The sequence below is a fragment of the Suricata suricatta genome, chromosome 3, assembly GCF_006229205.1.
Source record: "Suricata suricatta isolate VVHF042 chromosome 3, meerkat_22Aug2017_6uvM2_HiC, whole genome shotgun sequence".
Taxonomy (NCBI): Eukaryota; Metazoa; Chordata; class Mammalia; order Carnivora; family Herpestidae; genus Suricata; species Suricata suricatta.
Genome location: NC_043702.1, coordinates 2,448,063 through 2,466,297, shown reverse-complemented (window position 1 = coordinate 2,466,297; position 18,235 = coordinate 2,448,063). Strand labels below are relative to the sequence as shown.

Genomic DNA, 18,235 nt, shown 5'->3' with positions numbered 1-18,235 from the left:
GAGGAAGGGGAGGAGGAAGGGGAGGAGGAAGGGGAGGAGGGAAGAGGAGGAGCCCCGGCCTCCCGCCCAGCTGTCCCTTGCTCTGGGCCGCCTGCAGGGCTTGGCTGAGGAAGGCCCTGCAGACGGTGCACCTGCCGGCCACACCTGCACTCGGTGATGCCATGCTGCTCTGCCAGCAGGCGTTCTCAGACTCTCAGAAGAACAGACGTTATCCTGGGGTTGCTTTAGGAACGCAGCTCCCAGGGCCCACCCTCCGAGACCCTGCTGGACGGGGCTGGCTGGTGCCCAGCACCCTGCACTCGAAACCTCGTGTCTCCGGTGATTCTGGCACCGGCGGCGAGCAGAGCTGCCCCAACGGCTGACGGCCCCCCGCTGCCCAAGAGCAGCTCTTTGCCAGGAGGCTCCGTGTGCAGGGCGGGCCCCCGGTGGTCCAGGTAGGTGCAGGCGGTGGGGCAGGCTCGATTCCCCACAGCCTTGGTGAGGTCACCTGGCCCACGGGCACTTCTAGGTCCACTTCCCGTGGGTCTTTCCAGGGAGCCTCGCCCCGTCACGGCTGGCGGCTGGCAGTCCCTTCTGTCTTGGCGCAGGCGGCGCTGGGGGAAGGCTTCAGCCCCAAGCTGGCCAACCTGGAGCCCGCTCAGAAGGCCAGGGCGCCCGCCTCCAACAAGCACCGTCTGCACCAGCCCCAGCACCTTGAGTGGGAGGCAGAGTGACGCTCGGGGCAGGCGTGGAGGTGACCTCCCCCCGTCCCTGCGAGGAGCCCTCTGTGGCACACACACGGGGGACACGTTTCTGCTGGCATCCTGCGATGGCGTCCCCAGCTCCAGGCCTAACCCACGCACGCCGTCCCTGGCCATTCCGTGCACACCCGTGTGCGAGTGTAAGTGAGCGTAAACAGGGCGATAAAGCTCGACCCCGTCGGAACGGCTCCGGGCCCCCAGAACGCTGCACGTGCGCGGCACCACATCTCCGGCGGTCTTCAGGGCAGGTCCCCACATCCCACTGCCTACAGCTCGACGGTCTGGCGGGTCACCTCCTCAGCCAGACCAACGCGCCGCCTTAACTTCCGCTACACGGCTTTCACGTCAAGAACATAAGACTTGGTGAACTTTATTTAGCTGCTATTAAGTAACCGCCAAGATAGTGATGAACCACTAAATACCACGTGATGGAGTCTGCCGACCCGAAGGCCCGCTCCCGACTCCGAGACGCACGGGGCACCGCCCCGCTTACCTTTCATCCACGTCCTGGAACAAGCAATTCGGGGTATGCGTGGTTGTAAAAATTCTCTTCTCAGGAGGAATGCGAGGGGCTGAAAGAAGAGAATTTTACACACGTTTCTGATTTGAATACACACCTAGCGTTGTGTTACCGCTACTGGGAAACGCCGGGCAGAGTCACAGGGCGTGTGGCGAAGGGAGGAATTAGGAGCGGCCTCCGGCGGCCTCCTCGGCTTCCCCGAGCGCAGGTCAGCCTGGGGGTCTAGGCGCCGCCACGTTGACAGAGCCACGTGCTGCCTCACAGGCTTCTTCCGGCAAAACCACGCCCAGGGCCACGTTCGTGATCTTTCAGATCCAACAAACGGGAGCTAAGATTGTTTTTAAAAAATGTGTTACGTGTTTAGATTCAAAATTCTCAGCAAACATCACCGTGATGGGGACTTTACAGTTTGTAGGGCGGGTGACGGTGACGGAGTGATGTGCGCAGAGGACACCACACGCCCAGACTGCCCCTCAGCTACCAAGTTCAGGGACTGAACGTTCAAACTTCCAGCGCTTTTCCCCCGAGAAGGAGGGTCACGTTGGGGAGTAAGTTGCTGCAATTCCAGGAACCCCTGCAAATCTTTCCTGACATTTGGAAGAGACCGTTCCATGCGGAGGAACCCCTCGATCATCTGGGGGAGCGCCACACGCCCAACCATCTCCGTCAGGCTTAGGAAACGCCACCGACCACGCAGACCACTGAGAGGAGGCCATAAACACAAGGACACGTGCACTAAACCGGATCCCGAGCTGCCGCAGTCGCACATGGCGGCTGCTTTCTGGGAATTCTGGTCTTGTGGCCTGCGGGGGTGCTGGGGCGAGGACCGTGGGTTTCCGGCCAGGTCCTCCAGCCGGTACCGAAGGGCGGCCATGTCGCACGGCCATTCAGTAGGCGGGACTCAGCAGGAGGGTAGAATCAGGGCGGCAGAGCGCCCTTAGGGGAAAACCCGGATTTGGGCTTTTTGGGGAAAAGGTGGTCAGAGCAGCCAACAGGACCTGGGGCCTGCGGTGCTGGAGCAGAGGGAGGGAGGAAAGAGCCGGGGTGAGGAGTGGGGCCCGGGGCCAGCCTGCCCCCCAATAAGAGTGCATGTCGCTCTTATTTCTCGGGTGTGGGGGGGCGTGGGGTTCTGAGCAGGTAGTGTCCCTCCCCACGCATCTGAGGCGAGGGGGGGCGTGAGGATGGGAGGGACGCGGGGACCCCTCAGGGCCGTGCTCACTACATGGGTGGAAGGCGGAGGCTGGGAAGGGAGCAAGGCACTCCGGTCACAGCAACAGCCCGGGAGCGAGTGGGAGATGCCAGCACCCAGACTCCCTGACAGACCCAGGGAGCCCCAGGGGACAGAGGTAGGTGTGCATCCAGAGGGAGCCGGAGGTGCTGCCCAAGGCTGGGAGCTAGGAGGGGAGGCCAGGGCTGGCAGGCGTGACCCACGGGAGCAACCGAGGTGCCTGCCCGGGCCAGGCCGTTACCTTCGTAGCCCGAGTGCACTCGCTCGGCCAGGAGCACGCAGCACAGCTGGGCGGCGGCCTGCCCGCCCCGCACCTGCACCAGGTAGGGCGTCACACGGAATGGCTGGTAGCGGATCCCGTTCTCGTGGCTCTTCCCGACGCTGCGGAGGGCGGCGGGGTCAGACAGGGGCCCGCTGCCGGCCACCGCCCCCCAGCAGCGGCTGTGACCAGGGCATCCCTGTACCCGCCGAACCGAGGCCCCGGGAAGCAGGCAGGCTCCCTCGAGGGGCCCGGGCTGGGCCCTGTGCCTCTGCCCCACCCCTCAGATTTCGATGGCAGCACAGGGCATGTCGAAGAACGCACAGCCCTGGGTGGGGGGACGCCTCTCCGAGCCGTTCTCTAGAGCGGCTCACGTTTTTCTCAGGGGAAAAGACATTGCTTCGATACTGAGGCCCCAGCCCCAGCTGGCAGAGCGCCAGCACCTGGCCAGGGGCCCCTGCTGACCCCGTCACCGTATTTCAGGCTGAAAGCCTGTTGGGGAAGCTCTGGGGCTCTCCCTGGGAAAATACACACTTGACCTACAGGCTACACGTGCTTTCAGGGTCCTCTCGGGCCCTGGGGCATGGCCTTCCCGGTTAAGGGCCCTGGGCTGCTGTCCCGGGTGACGGGAGCCAAGTCCAGGCTCCTCAGCTGACGATCCACATGAGGAACAGTCAAGTCACCCCACCGCTGACCATGTGGTCTTACTCCCTGTGCATGTTTTTAATTAAAAATATGTTTTTTAATGTTCATTTATTATTGAGAGAGAGAGAGACAGAGATAGAGCTGGAGCAGGGGAGGGGCAGAGAGAGAGGGAGACACAGAATCAGAAGCAGCTCCAGGCTCTGAGCTGTCAGCACAGAGCCTGACTCGGGGCTTGAACCTGCGAACCTGAGGTCATGACCTGAGCCGAAGCCGGACGTTTCAGCGGCTGAGTCCCCCGTGCCCCTCCCTGTGCATCTGAAATACAGTCTGCACACAGGCTTTTCAGGAATAGGCATGCTGCGTGGCAGGGCACTCCTGCAGGCCCTCTGCCCTGGAGAGCTGGGGTGCAGGGGGGCCCGGGGTGGGGGTCACAGCACAGTAGGAGACGGGGGTGGGGGCTATGGGGACGTGTCTGCGCCGTGCTCGGCTTGGGGAACCAGGCACCGGCTTACCTGACTCGGCAGAAGAAAGATTTCTCCTCCATGCATTCCTGAGCGAACGAATCTGGAAGAGAGCCAGCCCCGAGTCACACATCGTCTCCTGAGGCGACACAGCGGCTGGCTCTGCGCCCCCTACGCCGCAGGGAAGGGGGGGAGCCGAGCCAGGGGCGAACGCCCATCTGCACAGGCGCGAGGGGGGCCCGAGACACGGCCTGGGGGCTCCCGGCTGAACGGGCCGCAGGAGCACGTCGGGCTACAGGTCTGCCGCCACAAGTCTGCCGTCTTGGATGGCTCGAGGCTGGCACGCTCCAGCTGAGAAGCCATGTAACTCGGGAAGGCGCACCGGGCAGAGCGTGTGTGCGTAGAGCTCCACGCACTTCCCCACCGTGTCCTGGGGGTATTTGAACCTAACAGAAGGCCATTCCAGAGCTGCGTCCGTCCCTGTGCTAAGGTATGAACCTTCCTCCGAATCTGAACCACTGAGCAACACTAGGTCGTTCAGGTGGCGTCACCAGGGATGCGAGAACGGTGTTTCTACGATGAAGGAATTTTTTAAAAGGAAATCTCAGACGGTGATCTTTCACGGGAAGTTTCCTCTACTCCAAAGAAAGAGGGGGAGTGGGAAACCCCTAGTGAGGGAAGGAGTGGAGGTTGACACCTGGAAAGGCTCGGGGAGGTCAGGGGCCACCACCCCAGGGAGACGGTGCCGGTCTGTTCCCGCGGTAAACCTACGTGCGGAGTGGTGTCCCTTCCACGCAGTGACCTGCGGGTCCTCGTGACACACCCTGCCGGCTTAGTGACCTGACGGGACAGTCCTGGTGGGGTTTTTGGGAGCGGCTCTGCATCTGAGACCAAAAGTGACGCCTCCTTTGGCGAGTCACCCGCTGTGGCAGCAGGTGGACTGGGAGCAGGAGGAGGAGGGAAGCAGGCGGGGACCAGGGCCCAGGATCCAGGGGACAGTGTGAGCGGGGTTGAGGGGCACGTGAGGGAGCAGAGAAGCCGAGCCTGGAGACAAGGGTGAAGCAGGGGCGGGTCTGGGCGACAGGGACCCGGGCAGCCTCCGGCCAAGGTCACAACCGAGGTCACGCTCCTCTGGGACAACCCCCCACCCTCTCTCCTGGCTCCAAGACGATTCTTTCACTTCAACTTCAGCTCCGAGGCCAGAGCCCCACACGGGACAGGCAGACAGATGGCAGCACTTACATGGCAAAAAGGGGGGCTTCTGCTGGCCGCCCCAGTCACTGGAAGGGTTGAGGGTCTTTGGGGAAGGCCTGAGCTGGCTGGGACCTCCCCCTCCCCCCCCGCCTGCCAGGACCCCAGGCCGGGTCTCTGCTGGGCCGCGTCTGGCCACTGTGCAGACCAGAGCCTGACCGGCCGGGAAGGCTCTCGGCTTGAGGCCAGGACGACCCTGCCCCTGGCCAAGGTGAGGAGCGCTCGCCCCACCGCTGCGACACGGCCACCACTGATCCGATCGCCACAGTGCCCACAGCAAGCAGGCCCCGGCCCCCACGCTCCACGGGTTCAGGCCAAGGCGCCAGCTTCTCAGAACGACTTTGTTGCTAAAACACCTAATGCTTCCTAAAGTATTCTCAAATGGTCTTCCCTCTCTGAAAGTTATGAAAAGACTCTTCTTCTAAGTTTATCCTGAACAAAAAGCTTTCTGTCAAAAAGCTGCCTTGAACAGCTGTCAGGCAGGGTTGCCGTGCGCCAGTGAGGCAGGCACATGCCCTGCGCCCGGGGGAGGGCCGGCTGGGGCCCTGGCACCCCCACGTCCCCCACGTCCTGCTGGCACACGAGACCGGTGGCCAGCGCCCGGCCACCGCCCCGGGCCCTCACCTGCCCTGCTGCAGACGGTCCAGGGCGGGAGCTTGTGGGGCGTGGTGGCCGCGTGGAACACACTGACGTCATGCGGCGCCAGGAACTCCACGAACCTGGCGCCATGGAAGACGTCCCTTTTACAGTGAAAGATGGAGGCAACTTGGTCAGAGATGTACAGGATCTTCCCGGAGACCAGGGACACCGCTGCGGCGAACATGCCCTGGAGGGAAGAGGCAGCTCAGGGGGGCGGCAGGTGGGGACCGGACGGGCTGCCCTTCCCCGAGGGCCACAGGCTGCGGGCAGGACAGGCCTCTGGGCCCCCTCCTCTTCTCTGCCCCTCTCCCTCTCCCCTGCCAGCCTGTCTCTCTCCCGGGGAGCTGGGGGCTCCCTCCCCGCCGCTGAGTGGCCTGAGCACTGGCCCGGAGCTCCCAGGGGGCTCAGCGACAGCACGGACACTGGAGGAAGCCTGTGGGAAGGCCCGGGGAGCCCCACTCTCCGGTTCTGCCCGGATCCCAGTATGTCTGGGTCCCCGCCTGCCCTTAGTCTGCTCTCTGAGACGTAGGGGCGCAGGGAGGGGAAACTCACTCCCCCTCCCCCCAGGCCCCCAAGGGTGCCCCCACCCAGAACAGCTACTTAAAAACGCACGAGCATTGGAGTCTGGTGAGCTGAGTTCAAATCCCAGGTGCCACTCCCCAAAGTGAGCCTAAGGTCACCTGGTGACCGCGCGGTCAAGGCGGGGCTCGCTCTTACGAAAGGAAGGGTGGGAGTCGCCGTGAGAGAAGGCCAGTCTCACGGGAAATTGGGGCGCCTGCAACACAACCGCCCCTTCTGAACACAGACTCCCCCTTGTCCTGGTTTAAGGCACAGACTCACCGCCTGGCATCCCGAACTCAGCAGCCAACCGGCCCCGGGGGGACACTCACCGCGCTCTTCACGATGAACTCGGAAGCGGCCCCCTCGATGTCCTCCATGGTGCAGGAGGGCACGCTGGCGCCGCAGGGCTGGCTCTCAGGGGACACCAGCAGCTGGTAGTACTCCTCGCTGGCTGCGGGAGACACGGGGGGCCCTGAAAACCGGCCCACCTCCCCTACCCCCTGTGTCCAGGCGCCACTCTCCTCACGGAAAAGTGGGCCACACACACCGGCTTCCTCGGACGCTGGGAGAACGGAACAGAGAAACGTGAAGACAAAGCCAACAGGACCCTTGTTTTATTTTTCCTGAAAACTGTGAAGACCTGTGATTATAGGACTTGTAACATGGTGAGCCCACGGGGCGCCCGGGCAGCTCAGTCAGCTCAGCGTCCGACTTTGGCTCAGATCAGGATCTTGCAGTTCGTGGGTTCAAGCCCCACATCAGGCTCATAGCTCCGAGCCTGGAGCCTGCTTGTGAATCTGTGCTCCCTCTTTCTCTGCCCCTCCCCAACTCATGTTCTGTCTCTCAAAAGATGAATAACAAAAAATAAAATAAAAATAAGATGGTAAATATGCATTATTTTAAATAACACAGGTGGAGAGTTCCAGCTGGCCCTCACTTTGGCCACAAGGTCTTTACTCAGAAAACCACAGCGGCGTTCCCCTGGAGGAGGCCTGTAGCCCCGGTACGTGGTCCCTGGTGGCACTTTTTGTTTGTTTTTATTTATTTATTTCTGAGAGAGAGAGAGAGAGAAAACACATGGGGGGGGGACAGAGAGAATCGGAAGCAGCTCCAGGCTCCGCACTGTCAGCACAGAGCCCGACGTGGGGCTCCATCTCATGAATCGTGAGGTCAGGTCATGACCTGAGCCGAGATCAAGAGTTGGACGATTAACCGACTGAGAAGAGGAGCGTTTCTTCTTGTTATTTTTCAGAGGAGCGAGCAGCCCTCAGCGGGACTCACATTCCGGCTGGGAGCTGCTCACACAGCGGGGCCGCCGGCTCGGGCCCCAGCCTGGAGGACCCTGTGCCCTCGTGACCCCAGCCAGAGCGCAAAAGCTGTTGTGCTGTAAATACGCTTCTTTGAACGGCTGCTTTTTCCCTCTCTGCAGGCCGAGTGCAGCAGACATCCCCAACAGTGGCCGTTTCACCAGACCTCACAACGCCCGTCTGCCGTCTCGGCCTGGGTTTTAGGAAGAGCACACCAACGCAGCCGGTTTCTACAAGCCCGGGCGCACACGCCGGCCGTACCTTTCACCTGCTTCACGCTCCTCAGCGCGTACTTGAGGGTCGCCAGTGTGCTGGCTCCCCCTTTGGCCTTCTTGTCTCCAGGGAGGTGGACCTTCAGCTCTTTCAGGGTTTTTATCAGCTCCCTGTGCGTGTCTGCCTTCGCCGACGGCTCGCTGCTGCGGCATTAAAGAAAGAGGAGAGCGCACGTTCGCTTCCTGACTCCTGCCCACGCCTCCAGCCCCGACTCTGCCCCAGGCCCCCAGGACACTCGGTGCTCGCCGGGCTCTGTGGTGCACATGGGATGACGTGTCGCAGTGCCCCTGGGCTCACCCAGCAGAGGCCAGAAGCAGCCCCACCACCTGTGACAACCGCAGATGTCTCCTGACCCTGCCAGACATCTCCTGTGGGGGTGGGGGGGGACAAGACGGCCCGGCTGAGGACCACCCCTCTGACCCTTCCCCCGGGCTCCCCTCCCCCACAGTGAGACCTGGGCTTTGTCAGCTCGGCCCGCTGGTCGACCCGAAGAGCCCTGCCTGCCTGACCTTTGTTGGACAGAAAAGCACCGAGCGACGGACATGACAGAGCACAGCAAGGCAGTGTCCGGGACAGGAACGGGGATGAGGAACACAAGAAGTCCTCAAAGAGGAAAGTTCTAGAAGGACATCTAAACTTAAGGACACAGAGACCGGAGGAAGCCAGCACAGGTGGGCACCTCCCGGTAAGAGCAGAGGGTGCAGAAAGAATGCTAGAAATCGGGTCTCTCTCCGGGGCGAATGGCCAGGTGCCCGCACACCCGGGCCTAAGCGTGGGGGTCTGCCCCGGCGGTCGTGCGAAGATGTCTGCGGACACGAAACGAAGGACACCTGCCTCACAAACACCTGACGTGGGCACGCGCCCCAGGTGGACATGTCTGGGTGCAGAGCAGGCCTGGGCACGGGGGAAGGGCTGCAGATGCGGAGCGCCGCCGGGGGCTCTGGGCAGCCAGTGTCCGGCTCACAGCCGAGCCGTGCGGACCAACGGGCAGGGGGCTCCGAACACCGTCACGTTACCCCAGAGTGACAATCCCCAAGTCCCCAAAGACACGACAGCGAGGAGGTTCCCACGGGCCTCACCTGCAGCCACTTGCTGCCGTGCTGCATCCGGACTTCGCCATCAGGAGGCCAAAGGCGTCTGGACTGTAAGTGCGAGACCCGAGGCCGGGCTCAGAGGACTGCACGCCCCCGGTCCCCGGCCCCCCCCCCCCCCCCCCCCCCCCCCCCCCCCCCCCCCCCCCCCCCCCCCCCCCCCCCCCCCGTCCCGCCAGGTTAGACAGAGTGAGACGACCGGAGAAACAGGAGCGTAAGGGAGCACGGGGCCTCAGGGACCAGAGGGACCAAGTGCCCGGGAATGATGGGGGCCCCGAGTCCTCTGCCCCCAAGACCCGCCGCTCTCCCTCCGCACCTGTCGGCTGGCAATCAATCAATATCCACAGGCCCGTCATTGTAGTAAATTTTAGTTATCTTGAGTTAATGAGGATTTTTTTTTAAATGTTGAAAAACTGGGTCATCGTGATTTAAAGACCATGAAAGCAATCAAATAGCAGGATGAGATGCAGAGAAAACAGACACCCGGCCCGGCCTCGGTGGGCCTGCGGTTCCCACCTACCCCGGATGGGCGACAGGCGGCGTGACCAGCACCCCCAGCTCCTCGCCGCCCCGTGAGCCCCGGCCTGCGGGGCCGTTCTCGCTGGTTTCATTCCCGCTGGAGCCACTGCTCATGTCCACATCTTCCTGGAGGGCGGCTCCGTGAGGCTGGGGCCCCCCCAGCTCCTGGGCAGGGGTGGGGGGCGGGTATCCTGCGTACCCGTTCATGCTGGCTCCAGAGTGAAGCTGGAAAAGAGAGAAATGTCATCAGGCCTCGAAGATCACGGTCACTGTGGCGGCGGCTGACATCTGTCTCCATGTTTTGCTAAATGAGCCGGAAGCAGTCAGTCAAACGCGGGCATTCTTTGTTCCTATTCCCTGAGCTCCTACCTGCCGCGCATTAGGAAGCGGGTGACTCGCGTGGCCACAGCCCCCGGACACCTCCAGTGGCTGACGGCCTAGTCAGGAGGCCACAAGAGCGTCCGTGACCACCGCCCAGCACGTGGGGCTCTGAGAGAACTACGGATTCTCCCTGCACGGCTGTCGGGCCTAGGAACTGCACTGTGCAAATATCCCAGGTGACGCTGGGGAGCAGGAGGGCTCAGGAGTCTCGGCACCCCGTCTGCAGGAGACCCCAAGCCCAGGCTGTGGGCAGGGCACAGCTCCCGGGAGAGAGGAGGCGGCGAGGCGGGCGCTGCCCTGAGCAGAAGGCAGAGGGGGTGTGTGCACGCAGGATGTGGGCGCAGAGGGACCGGCGCGAGGCCACTGAAGGGTTCGAAGTAGCGGATGGGGGGACTCTGCTGCATTGGACACTTCCTCACCCCTGGGGGGTGGGGGTGGTTAGAGTCAGGCCGACCCTGAGGCCGGTAATCCTGGAAGACAACATGGGAGGAGCTGACGGCATTTGCAAGGCAGGAGGGACCGGCCGGAAGCCTAAGGATGGGGAGAGAGATGACCCAGGGTGCGGTCTCCCTCAGGGCCCCTGGGAAGCAGGAGAGGTGCGGCCCTGGGTGCTCGGCAGGTGTGGGGGGGCCTGGAGGCAGGAGGGAGGAGGGTTACGGAACCAGAAGAACCTGCAGTTTGGGGGAACAGGGCTGGGGGCACAGACCCCTGGCTCCTCTCTCCTCCTGACCTCAGCCATCAGGGGGCCACCAGGCAAGGGGACCCGCCGGCACAAGCCCAGAAGGCCAGCCTTGGGCACTGAGCGGGGAGGGAGGACCCGCAGGGCCCGCCGCAGCGCCCTGACTGAGCGGGGTCCCCGCGGACAGAACGTGTGCCCCACGGCTTCCAGGTGCTCAGAGAAACACAGCACACACCGGTGGTGGTGGTGGCGGTGGCGGCGGCTACAGACACAGTGTTCCACGCGCCCCTCGTGGTCAGTGACCACGGATGCCACACAGGATACCATTCCTGGTTCCAGTCCTCGGATGAGAAAACAGGTCAGTGACTTGCTCGCGGCCACCCATGGCAGGTGACAGGGCTGGATCGGTGCCCGCTTGCCCCTGAAGATGGGCACCGGGGGGACCCAACCACCTCACTCTCCGGAAAACTGTGGGTACCATCAGACCTGGTCGTGCTCACGAGCCAACAAAGGGGAAAAACGCCGACATGCGGCCTCTGAAAAGACGTGTGACACGAACCAGATGAACAGAGGCCACATGGCGGGGGGAGGGGGGGGGAGCCCGGCCAACTTAGGACGGCACCTACTCTGATCACAAAAGCCGAGAAATGGTGTGTTCAAGGCAACAAGCAATGCAGGCTGAGCTGAAGTCACAGAATGAGAAGATGCCGCCTGAGAACAGATCATCAGAGAGACCAAGTCCAGAGTCAACATGAACAAGATGGCCCCAGGGGCGGGGGGTGGGGTTGTGGGGGGCACGAGGGACTTTGAAAAGTGGAAGAGAGAGAGCAAGGTATCAGAGCCGTGGTTTTACCTGTGGTAACACGTCTTTCTGAACAAGACACCACGACATTAAAGCAGAGATTATGATGAAAGAGACACACCAAGAAAGGCGAGCGGGCTGAAGACGGGTCCACACCTGCTGGCTTTCCCCCCGAAGACCAGGCGAAGTGACAAGAAGAGTCCAAGCCAGAGACGCCCTGATGACAAGGGACGTTTGCAGGGGAAAAACGCCCAAACAGGAGAACGAGCAGATTACCTACGAAGGATGGAAAGTCACACAAGTCTTGGGCAGAAGACACAGGCCACGTGTGGCTCAGAGAGGAGGAGGGGCTGAGGTCACGGGAGGCGATGCTGTCCGAGCACAGCTGCCTGTCATGGGCTCCGGCGGGCCGGCAGGGCCTGGATCGGAGAAGCCAAAACACCTGAGCAGAGTCAGGAACAAAACGCGTCTACCACTCCTCTTTGCTTTGATGATTTGATTGTTTCGTTTTGGACATTTCAGGCAAGTTCTGGCTGACTCATCGACAGAATGAAAGGTGGTAACTTTGGGGGAGAGAAACTAAGAACAGGCTATTCCCACCAAGAGGAACACCCAAGATCTAGAGATCGGCGGTCACGAGGAAAGGGCAAAGGATGAGTTCCCAGGAGTGGGTGGGACTGACGACATCCAGTGTCCATGAGGCAAAGGCCTCTGTGCGCTGTGGTCACTAAGTCAGTCTTTCTGGAGGGGACTCGGGGCGTGTCCAGCCACATTTACACTCAGAACCTCCTCCCACTGCCAGGAGCCCCTCCGCCCCCTGGAAGGCGTGCACGTGTGCACAGAGACCCACGGCCGTGGGGCCGGAGGGGTACAACCGCCACAGGGCATCTCGGGCACCTCGTCTGCCACGAGCACCCTGGGCAGTGCCAGCCTCGACTGCACTCTGAGCGCGTGCCTCACTTGTCCACGCGGCAGTGAGTGAGCCCCTCAGCTCCCCGCTCGGAGCCCAGCCCCCATGTGCATGACGGTCTATGGCTTGGCAGCACCTCCCTGGCTGCCTCCTCGGCCCTGACACTCTACTCCGACCTTGGGGACCTGCCCTTGCTGCAAGGAGCCATTCTGTAGACAGCCTGTCCCCCCTGCACAAACAGCGCTGGCTTCCGCCCCACCTGCCCCGCATCGCCGCCGGCTTCCCCTCCTCCATGGTGGTCCCGCTGCGGGACTCCCCTGCCCTCCGCCCTGACGTGCGGAGCTTCGAGTGGGTCCCTGCTGAGGCCCCAGAGCCCCCCATACTGTTAGAGGCACGAGGCCTGGGGCACCTGTGCTAGGGGATGCTGAGCACCTCCTAAAAAGTGGAGGACGTGACACGCTGATCCAGGAAGATGCTGGGACGCAAAGGAAAACATCACAGGACACTAAATGACAACCAAGTGACACACAGCACTCAGGCGCCGCTGTCCACTGACTCACTGGCTCCTGCGGCACACGGCGCTTCGGGCTGGTGGACGTCGGGGAACCGGACAGGTATCTTCCCAGTCCTCCCAGAGCTTACGTCCCAGTGGGGGGAAGACCGGGGACGGCGTCTAAGGTGGGTTAATGCTAAGCGACGGAGGAAGAAGGAGAGGAGACCAGGGGGTGGTGAGAGGCTGGGCGTGCCGCGGGGGAGGTGCGTGCACAGGCAATGTCTGACCTTGTACTTGAGCCCCTTGGCCTCACGCTCCCTCAGGCCCACAGCCTCCGCTGGGTGTGTGCTCACACCTGACGCAGCCAGGAGTGTCAGGCTGTGCTGGCCACGCACGGACTTAGATGAGGCGCCATGCTGCAGGGGCGGGCCCCGCCTCCCTGGCTGCTGCCGAAGGGCCTGCCAAAGCGCCTGGACCTGAGGGACGTGAGCTCTGGCCATGGGGGACGGGAGAGAGGCCCAGTCAGCAGGGAAGCACCCCCTGCATCCCTCCCTTGGATGGAGTTCTGAAACTTTCTTCTCCTTCTCCTTCTCTCCTGACAAGGGCCCAGTGGGCCGAGGCACCAGCCGGGCCTCTGTGAAGCAGCGTCATCTGGAAGGGGGGTGGCACTGGGTCAGCGGGTGTCATCTTAGTGGGGCCTCATCTGAGCCTTCTCTGCTTCCTCTTCCCTTCACTCTTGCTGCCCTGGGACTGCACCTCCCACTGAAATGCTACCATTAAGACTTGGCCCGGACTCTGCTTGTAAGAGGAAGAGCGTGGGCCAGGAAGGTGCTAGAGAGAAAATATTCTAGGCGGGGGTGGTGGGGGAGCAAGTGCAAGGGTCCTGAGGCAGGGGCAGGTGAGGAAGAGGGACCAGTCTGGAGCGGAGTGGGTGAGGCAGAGGGCAGGGGGTGATATGAGGTCGGAGCTGGGTCACCAGGCCCCGGCTCTCTCCTGAGTGAGACGGGAAACCAGGTTCTGTGGAACAAGATCCACCTTAACCTCCAACAGGGCTCCGGGGTGGAGGCCGGAGTGGGGGGGAAGCAAGGAGACCTCTGAGGGGTCCTCGCTGCAGTTCAGTAGAGCTGCCGAGGGGCTGTCCAGGGTGCTGAGGGCATCCCCCCCCAGCGCCCTGACGCCCTCCCCAGGGGAGCGCCGACCTCCCTGCTGAGTGAGCCGTGAAGGCCGAGGGGTGAAGTGACTGCACGGCGTCCACCTCTTCCCGACGGTGGTGTGAGCCTGCGTACCTCGTCTCCTCCTGGTGACAGGGGTGACGGCAGCACCCACCTCTCCTTGGTTAAGTGACCCAGCCTGCGCCAACCGGCTGGAATGCAGTCCTGTCCCACACGGCTAGCTTTTACCAGGACCCCCAACCAGTGGGCCAACAGGGGGGGTAACAAAAGACTTTTTTTTAAAGGAGATCTCTCACTGCCACCAGAGCTGTGTCTGGCTTGTACTTAAAGGACAAGTTGCCCAGCCGGCCACCCCCAGCCCGGGTAATAAAGACACGCCCCCGGCGGAGGCATCGCACGCTCTGCTCTGCTGGTCTCCCAGCCCCCGGCCGTGCCGCCCTCCCGGCCCCGGGAGCCTGCCTGTGCAGGGGTCACGACGACCGGAGCTGGAGGATGCGTCTTTGCCACGAGGGGCTGACGAGCAGGGCAGAACCGTGAAACAACCAAACACCCAAGCCACCTGAAGCTTCATCCTTCCAGAAAACGCATCGCTCAGCACCAACGGCTCCCAGGGACCGGCCTCACTGTGCCAACTTGGCAAAACGAGCACGCTCATCAGAGTGGACTTTGCCTCCTGCCGCCCACAAACGTTCACGGAGCACCTGCTCGTGCCAGCACTGCCAGGGCCCTGGGGAGCCCCGGGCCACACCTGGTCCGCCCCTGGGGAGAGGTGCTCAGAGCCTGGGGTGCCAGGGGCCCCGAACGGTGAGGACAGCCAGGCCAAAAAGGGGGCTGCGAGGACGCTGGGGTGCGCCTGGCCCTAGAGGCCTCCTGGCTGCCCCTTTTGCAGACGTCCGCCCACGGGCTCTGCCCCGGAGAATGGGCAGATCCAAGGGAAGATCCTAGTTATGTGACCGCACTTTAAAGTGAGGGTTGTCCCGACTAGACAGAGGAACAGTGAGAAAGCGCAGTCCGCAGTGAGATCATAGTCTGGGCCAGCCTCACAGTAACATGGGGGGCGGCGTGGAAGGAGAGCGGCCAGGAGCCAGCTGGTCCAAGCCGGCTGATGAGTTCATGAGGGTTCATTACGCCATCCTCTCTACTTTCACAGGCATTCAGAGTTTCCAACGTAAATAGAAAAAAACCAAAAAACTGGGAACGAAAGCACAGCCTGGTCCTCAGTTCCAGCCTCCGCGGCCGCCGCCAGACCTCAGGGACAGTGATACACTCTGTGTCCTTGAAATAGTGCATTTCTTGGTGGGAATCAGAAGCCAGCATATGAGTGGTCCCATTGCTTAAGGTGGTCATGGTTTTGAAACACAAGTTTAAGATCCATACAGAAAAACCCTAAATCGTAAGGGTTTGATATATGCCCACAAACTGAGTTCACCTGCACAGCTCGTGCCCAGCTCTGGGGGCACAACACTGTCAGCTCCCCGCCAGCCCCTGCCCACCAAGGCCCCTGGGCCCCCCCATCCCCCCTGGGTCACCGCCAGCCCGACTTCTCACAGCCTGCTAGATGTGACGGGATCTCACAGTCTGGACTCTGAGAGCCCGCGGTATCTCACAACCCCGAATACTGTAATACGTTTGCTACTTCCTGGTCCGAGCCAATTCCCCCGAGGCCAGCCTGTCTAATCCGGAGAAAATGTTTGTCCTGCTAGATAAACACCCTCCCTCTCCATGGCGACGGCTGGTGACTGAGGAAAACGCCATCCAAATATGGCAGGAAGAAGGCAGGAGAGAGGCGTGGCCCAGCCTCCCTGAGGCTCCTTTGGATCCTCCCAACTCTGCCTTCCAGACAGAGCCTCAGACATGGAGAGGCGGGAGGCTCAGGTCCGCGAGAAGGCACAAACCTCAGCTTCCTGGCGGGCCTGTGAGCGCCCCGCTGTCCTGTCCCCCTCCTGGGACCCGGCAGGAGCACCAGGAGCCCGCAGGGCCGCCGGCCACCGGCCTGGGATCTGCTCTAGATGAGGAAATGCCGCGGCACACTTGTTGCACACCTGCACACAGTGGGCTTACAGAGCTGAGGCCGGGGCCTAACGGGACAGCTCAGGGGCAGTGCCCATCGGAGGCCCCTGTCAAGGCCCCTGGCTCTGGGCCGGGTCAGCAGGTGGGCCAGCTTCCCACGGGGGGCCGGGGTGCAGAGCCCATGCGCAGCGGAGGGGTTATGTCTTTCTTCCGAGTTGTGCCCAGTAAGGTGGTTTTGAGGGTCACTTGTTCTTTGGACTAAATAACTGCTGGGAGGTCCTGCCAGCCGCTCGGTGGCCCGGCGGCGCCTGCCATTCGCTGAGGCCCCGCGAAGTTACGTCACTGGCTAAAACAGAGGCGTGTCCGCCAGGATGTCTCTGAAGGTCGAGCGTGTGCCTGCCAATCGCAAACCAGGGCACCGTCCCTACTCCCTCCGAAGCAGGGCAGCCGGGCTCCCCGAAATGTTCCGTGACCCGAAGGCGAGGGTGCATCAGACACCGGTCTCCCGGGTAAGCGCTCGGGGAAACAGGCCGAACCCAAAAACTTAGGCGTGGAGACAGACCTGGCAGATTGTCTCTTCGGAGCCCCTCCGTGCAGATGAGGACACTGAGGCCCAGGAGGTGGCTGAATCACCCCCTCTCGCCCAGCACCTCAGCCCCCACAGAAAGCCCGGCTGCGTTAGCTCGGCCCCGGTGAGTCACACTGCTGAAGTGACAGATAACTGCGAACACCCACAGGGCCCTCCCCTCACTGGCCTATCACGTCGCTTCCACTGATAAAAGAAGAGTCCCTGTCCTCGTCTCACTCACACACCTTATAAAAAAACCATGAACTTTCTATGTAAAAACTCGATTTCCAGTTAAAGCCTTCGGATAGAGCCCTGATTCTTCTCAGCCAAACCCAGCCTGGGGCCAGAAACCCCAGGGGGTGGGCATCGCCCCCTGCAGCCAAGGAGAAGAGAGCCCCCCACCCCCAGCATCAGACAGGGGAGGTGGGAAGTATTCATGGAGAAACTTCTGCCATGCCACTTGGCTTCTTGACATTTGGGGGGCCTGGGGCTCCTCTCCCCAGATTCTGGTCCGCTCAGCACTCGGCACCCAGTTTCAGGCCTCTGTAGAAATGTATGAGGTTCAGTTCGACGCAGATCAAGACCCTCAGGAGAATGGAAAGGCCACGGAGATAACCCGGGGCCTGGGCCCGGCCCTGCTGTGGGGTGTGCCCAGCAGGGATGGCAGCCTCAGTTTCCTAATCTGTCAAGGCAAGGTGTTACCCTGGATGGCCTCCAGGGTACCTTCTGCCTCTGCTGTATGAATCAGCTTTCCAGACTGCTTTCTGCTGTGTACATTACGGAAACCCCGGCAACCAGATTCGCGTCGGTACCTGGCCTTCCTGGCTCACGTATGCAGGCCGCTACCTGCCCCTGGTCCCTGCCCCGGACGCGGGAGCCACGGTGCACCCCTATAAGATGGTGTCGTTGCTGCATCACGAGGTGGGACCCCCTTCTACTGAATCTGGGGAGAGGGAGAAAACACAGGGAGGTACAGGGGAGGCAAAGGGGGTGACCCCTGGGTGCAACCTCCCTGCCCACAGGATTCTAGGTCTGGCCTGGGCACAGGGACTCTCTCCTCTTCTGTTCATCCTGCCCACGGGACCCATGGGCTGTCTGGCACAGCTCCTGGACCAGAGCCCATCAGTGGCCCTTGCCCAGCCTGAGACTTGGCTCTCTGGTCTCAGAGCAGGAAGCCAGTCCCCTAAGGGGCCCTGCATGTTTCCAGAACAGTTGCACTGAGCCGGTGGCCTAAGCCTTCTCAGGACCCTCTCGCAGTGGGGCACAAAGAAGCGAGATAGGGTCCATTAAAGAAGATCATCTAGAGAACAGTCCCGTGTGGGAGTCACTCAGTAGCTCCGCGACCTTGGACAAGTTGCTTAACCTCTCTGGACCTCAGTTTCTCGATCTGCCAAATGGGGATAACAGTACTCACCCCACCCCACCCCTTTAAGAGGATAAGGAGTCAGATGGCCCGGGGAAACTCTCGGATCACGCCTCCGTGGGCTGCAGGCGCCGCCGCCGCCCGCCAGGAGCTCGTCCACCGGACCCCAGACCGCTTGCCCGAGGCCCAACCCGGCGGTTACATAACCAGCCAGCCGGGCTGCCTGACCGCGCTCTGCGCCCCGGCCTGGCACCCGCCGGCGGATCCGCTCGCTCCGCCCGCCGTGTCACCCCGCGCCCTCACCGAGCCGAGTCCCCGCTAGTCCGTGAGTCCGTCCGCGCGTCGGTCAGCCAACCCGGCTCC

General features: G+C 62.2%; 1 protein-coding gene and 1 long non-coding RNA gene across 6 annotated transcripts in view; one reads left to right on the top strand and one right to left on the bottom strand.

Moving 5' to 3' along the window:
* The window catches only part of PER2 (period circadian regulator 2), a 49,556-nt gene that overhangs the window by 17,268 nt on the left and 14,053 nt on the right, over nucleotides 1-18,235 (bottom strand). For 3 of the 5 annotated variants that reach the window (XM_029933532.1, XM_029933534.1, XM_029933535.1), the window contains exons 1-9: nucleotides 18,176-18,235; nucleotides 9,496-9,719; nucleotides 8,964-9,026; nucleotides 7,873-8,027; nucleotides 6,634-6,755; nucleotides 5,729-5,930; nucleotides 3,905-3,956; nucleotides 2,730-2,869; nucleotides 1,234-1,312 (exon numbers count right to left, since the gene is read on the bottom strand). In XM_029933532.1, the coding sequence (XP_029789392.1) occupies nucleotides 1,234-1,312; nucleotides 2,730-2,869; nucleotides 3,905-3,956; nucleotides 5,729-5,930; nucleotides 6,634-6,755; nucleotides 7,873-8,027; nucleotides 8,964-9,026; nucleotides 9,496-9,701 (1,019 nt within the window). In that variant the 5' untranslated portion in view covers nucleotides 9,702-9,719; nucleotides 18,176-18,235. The remainder of the gene's footprint in view (nucleotides 1-1,233; nucleotides 1,313-2,729; nucleotides 2,870-3,904; nucleotides 3,957-5,728; nucleotides 5,931-6,633; nucleotides 6,756-7,872; nucleotides 8,028-8,963; nucleotides 9,027-9,495; nucleotides 9,720-18,175) is intronic. The other 2 variants (XM_029933533.1, XM_029933536.1) reach the window with 2 other exon arrangements.
* Nucleotides 6,944-7,804, top strand: LOC115287281. The gene is made up of 3 exons (XR_003906381.1): nucleotides 6,944-6,969; nucleotides 7,217-7,307; nucleotides 7,734-7,804. It is a non-coding gene; the product is annotated as an uncharacterized LOC115287281 (long non-coding RNA).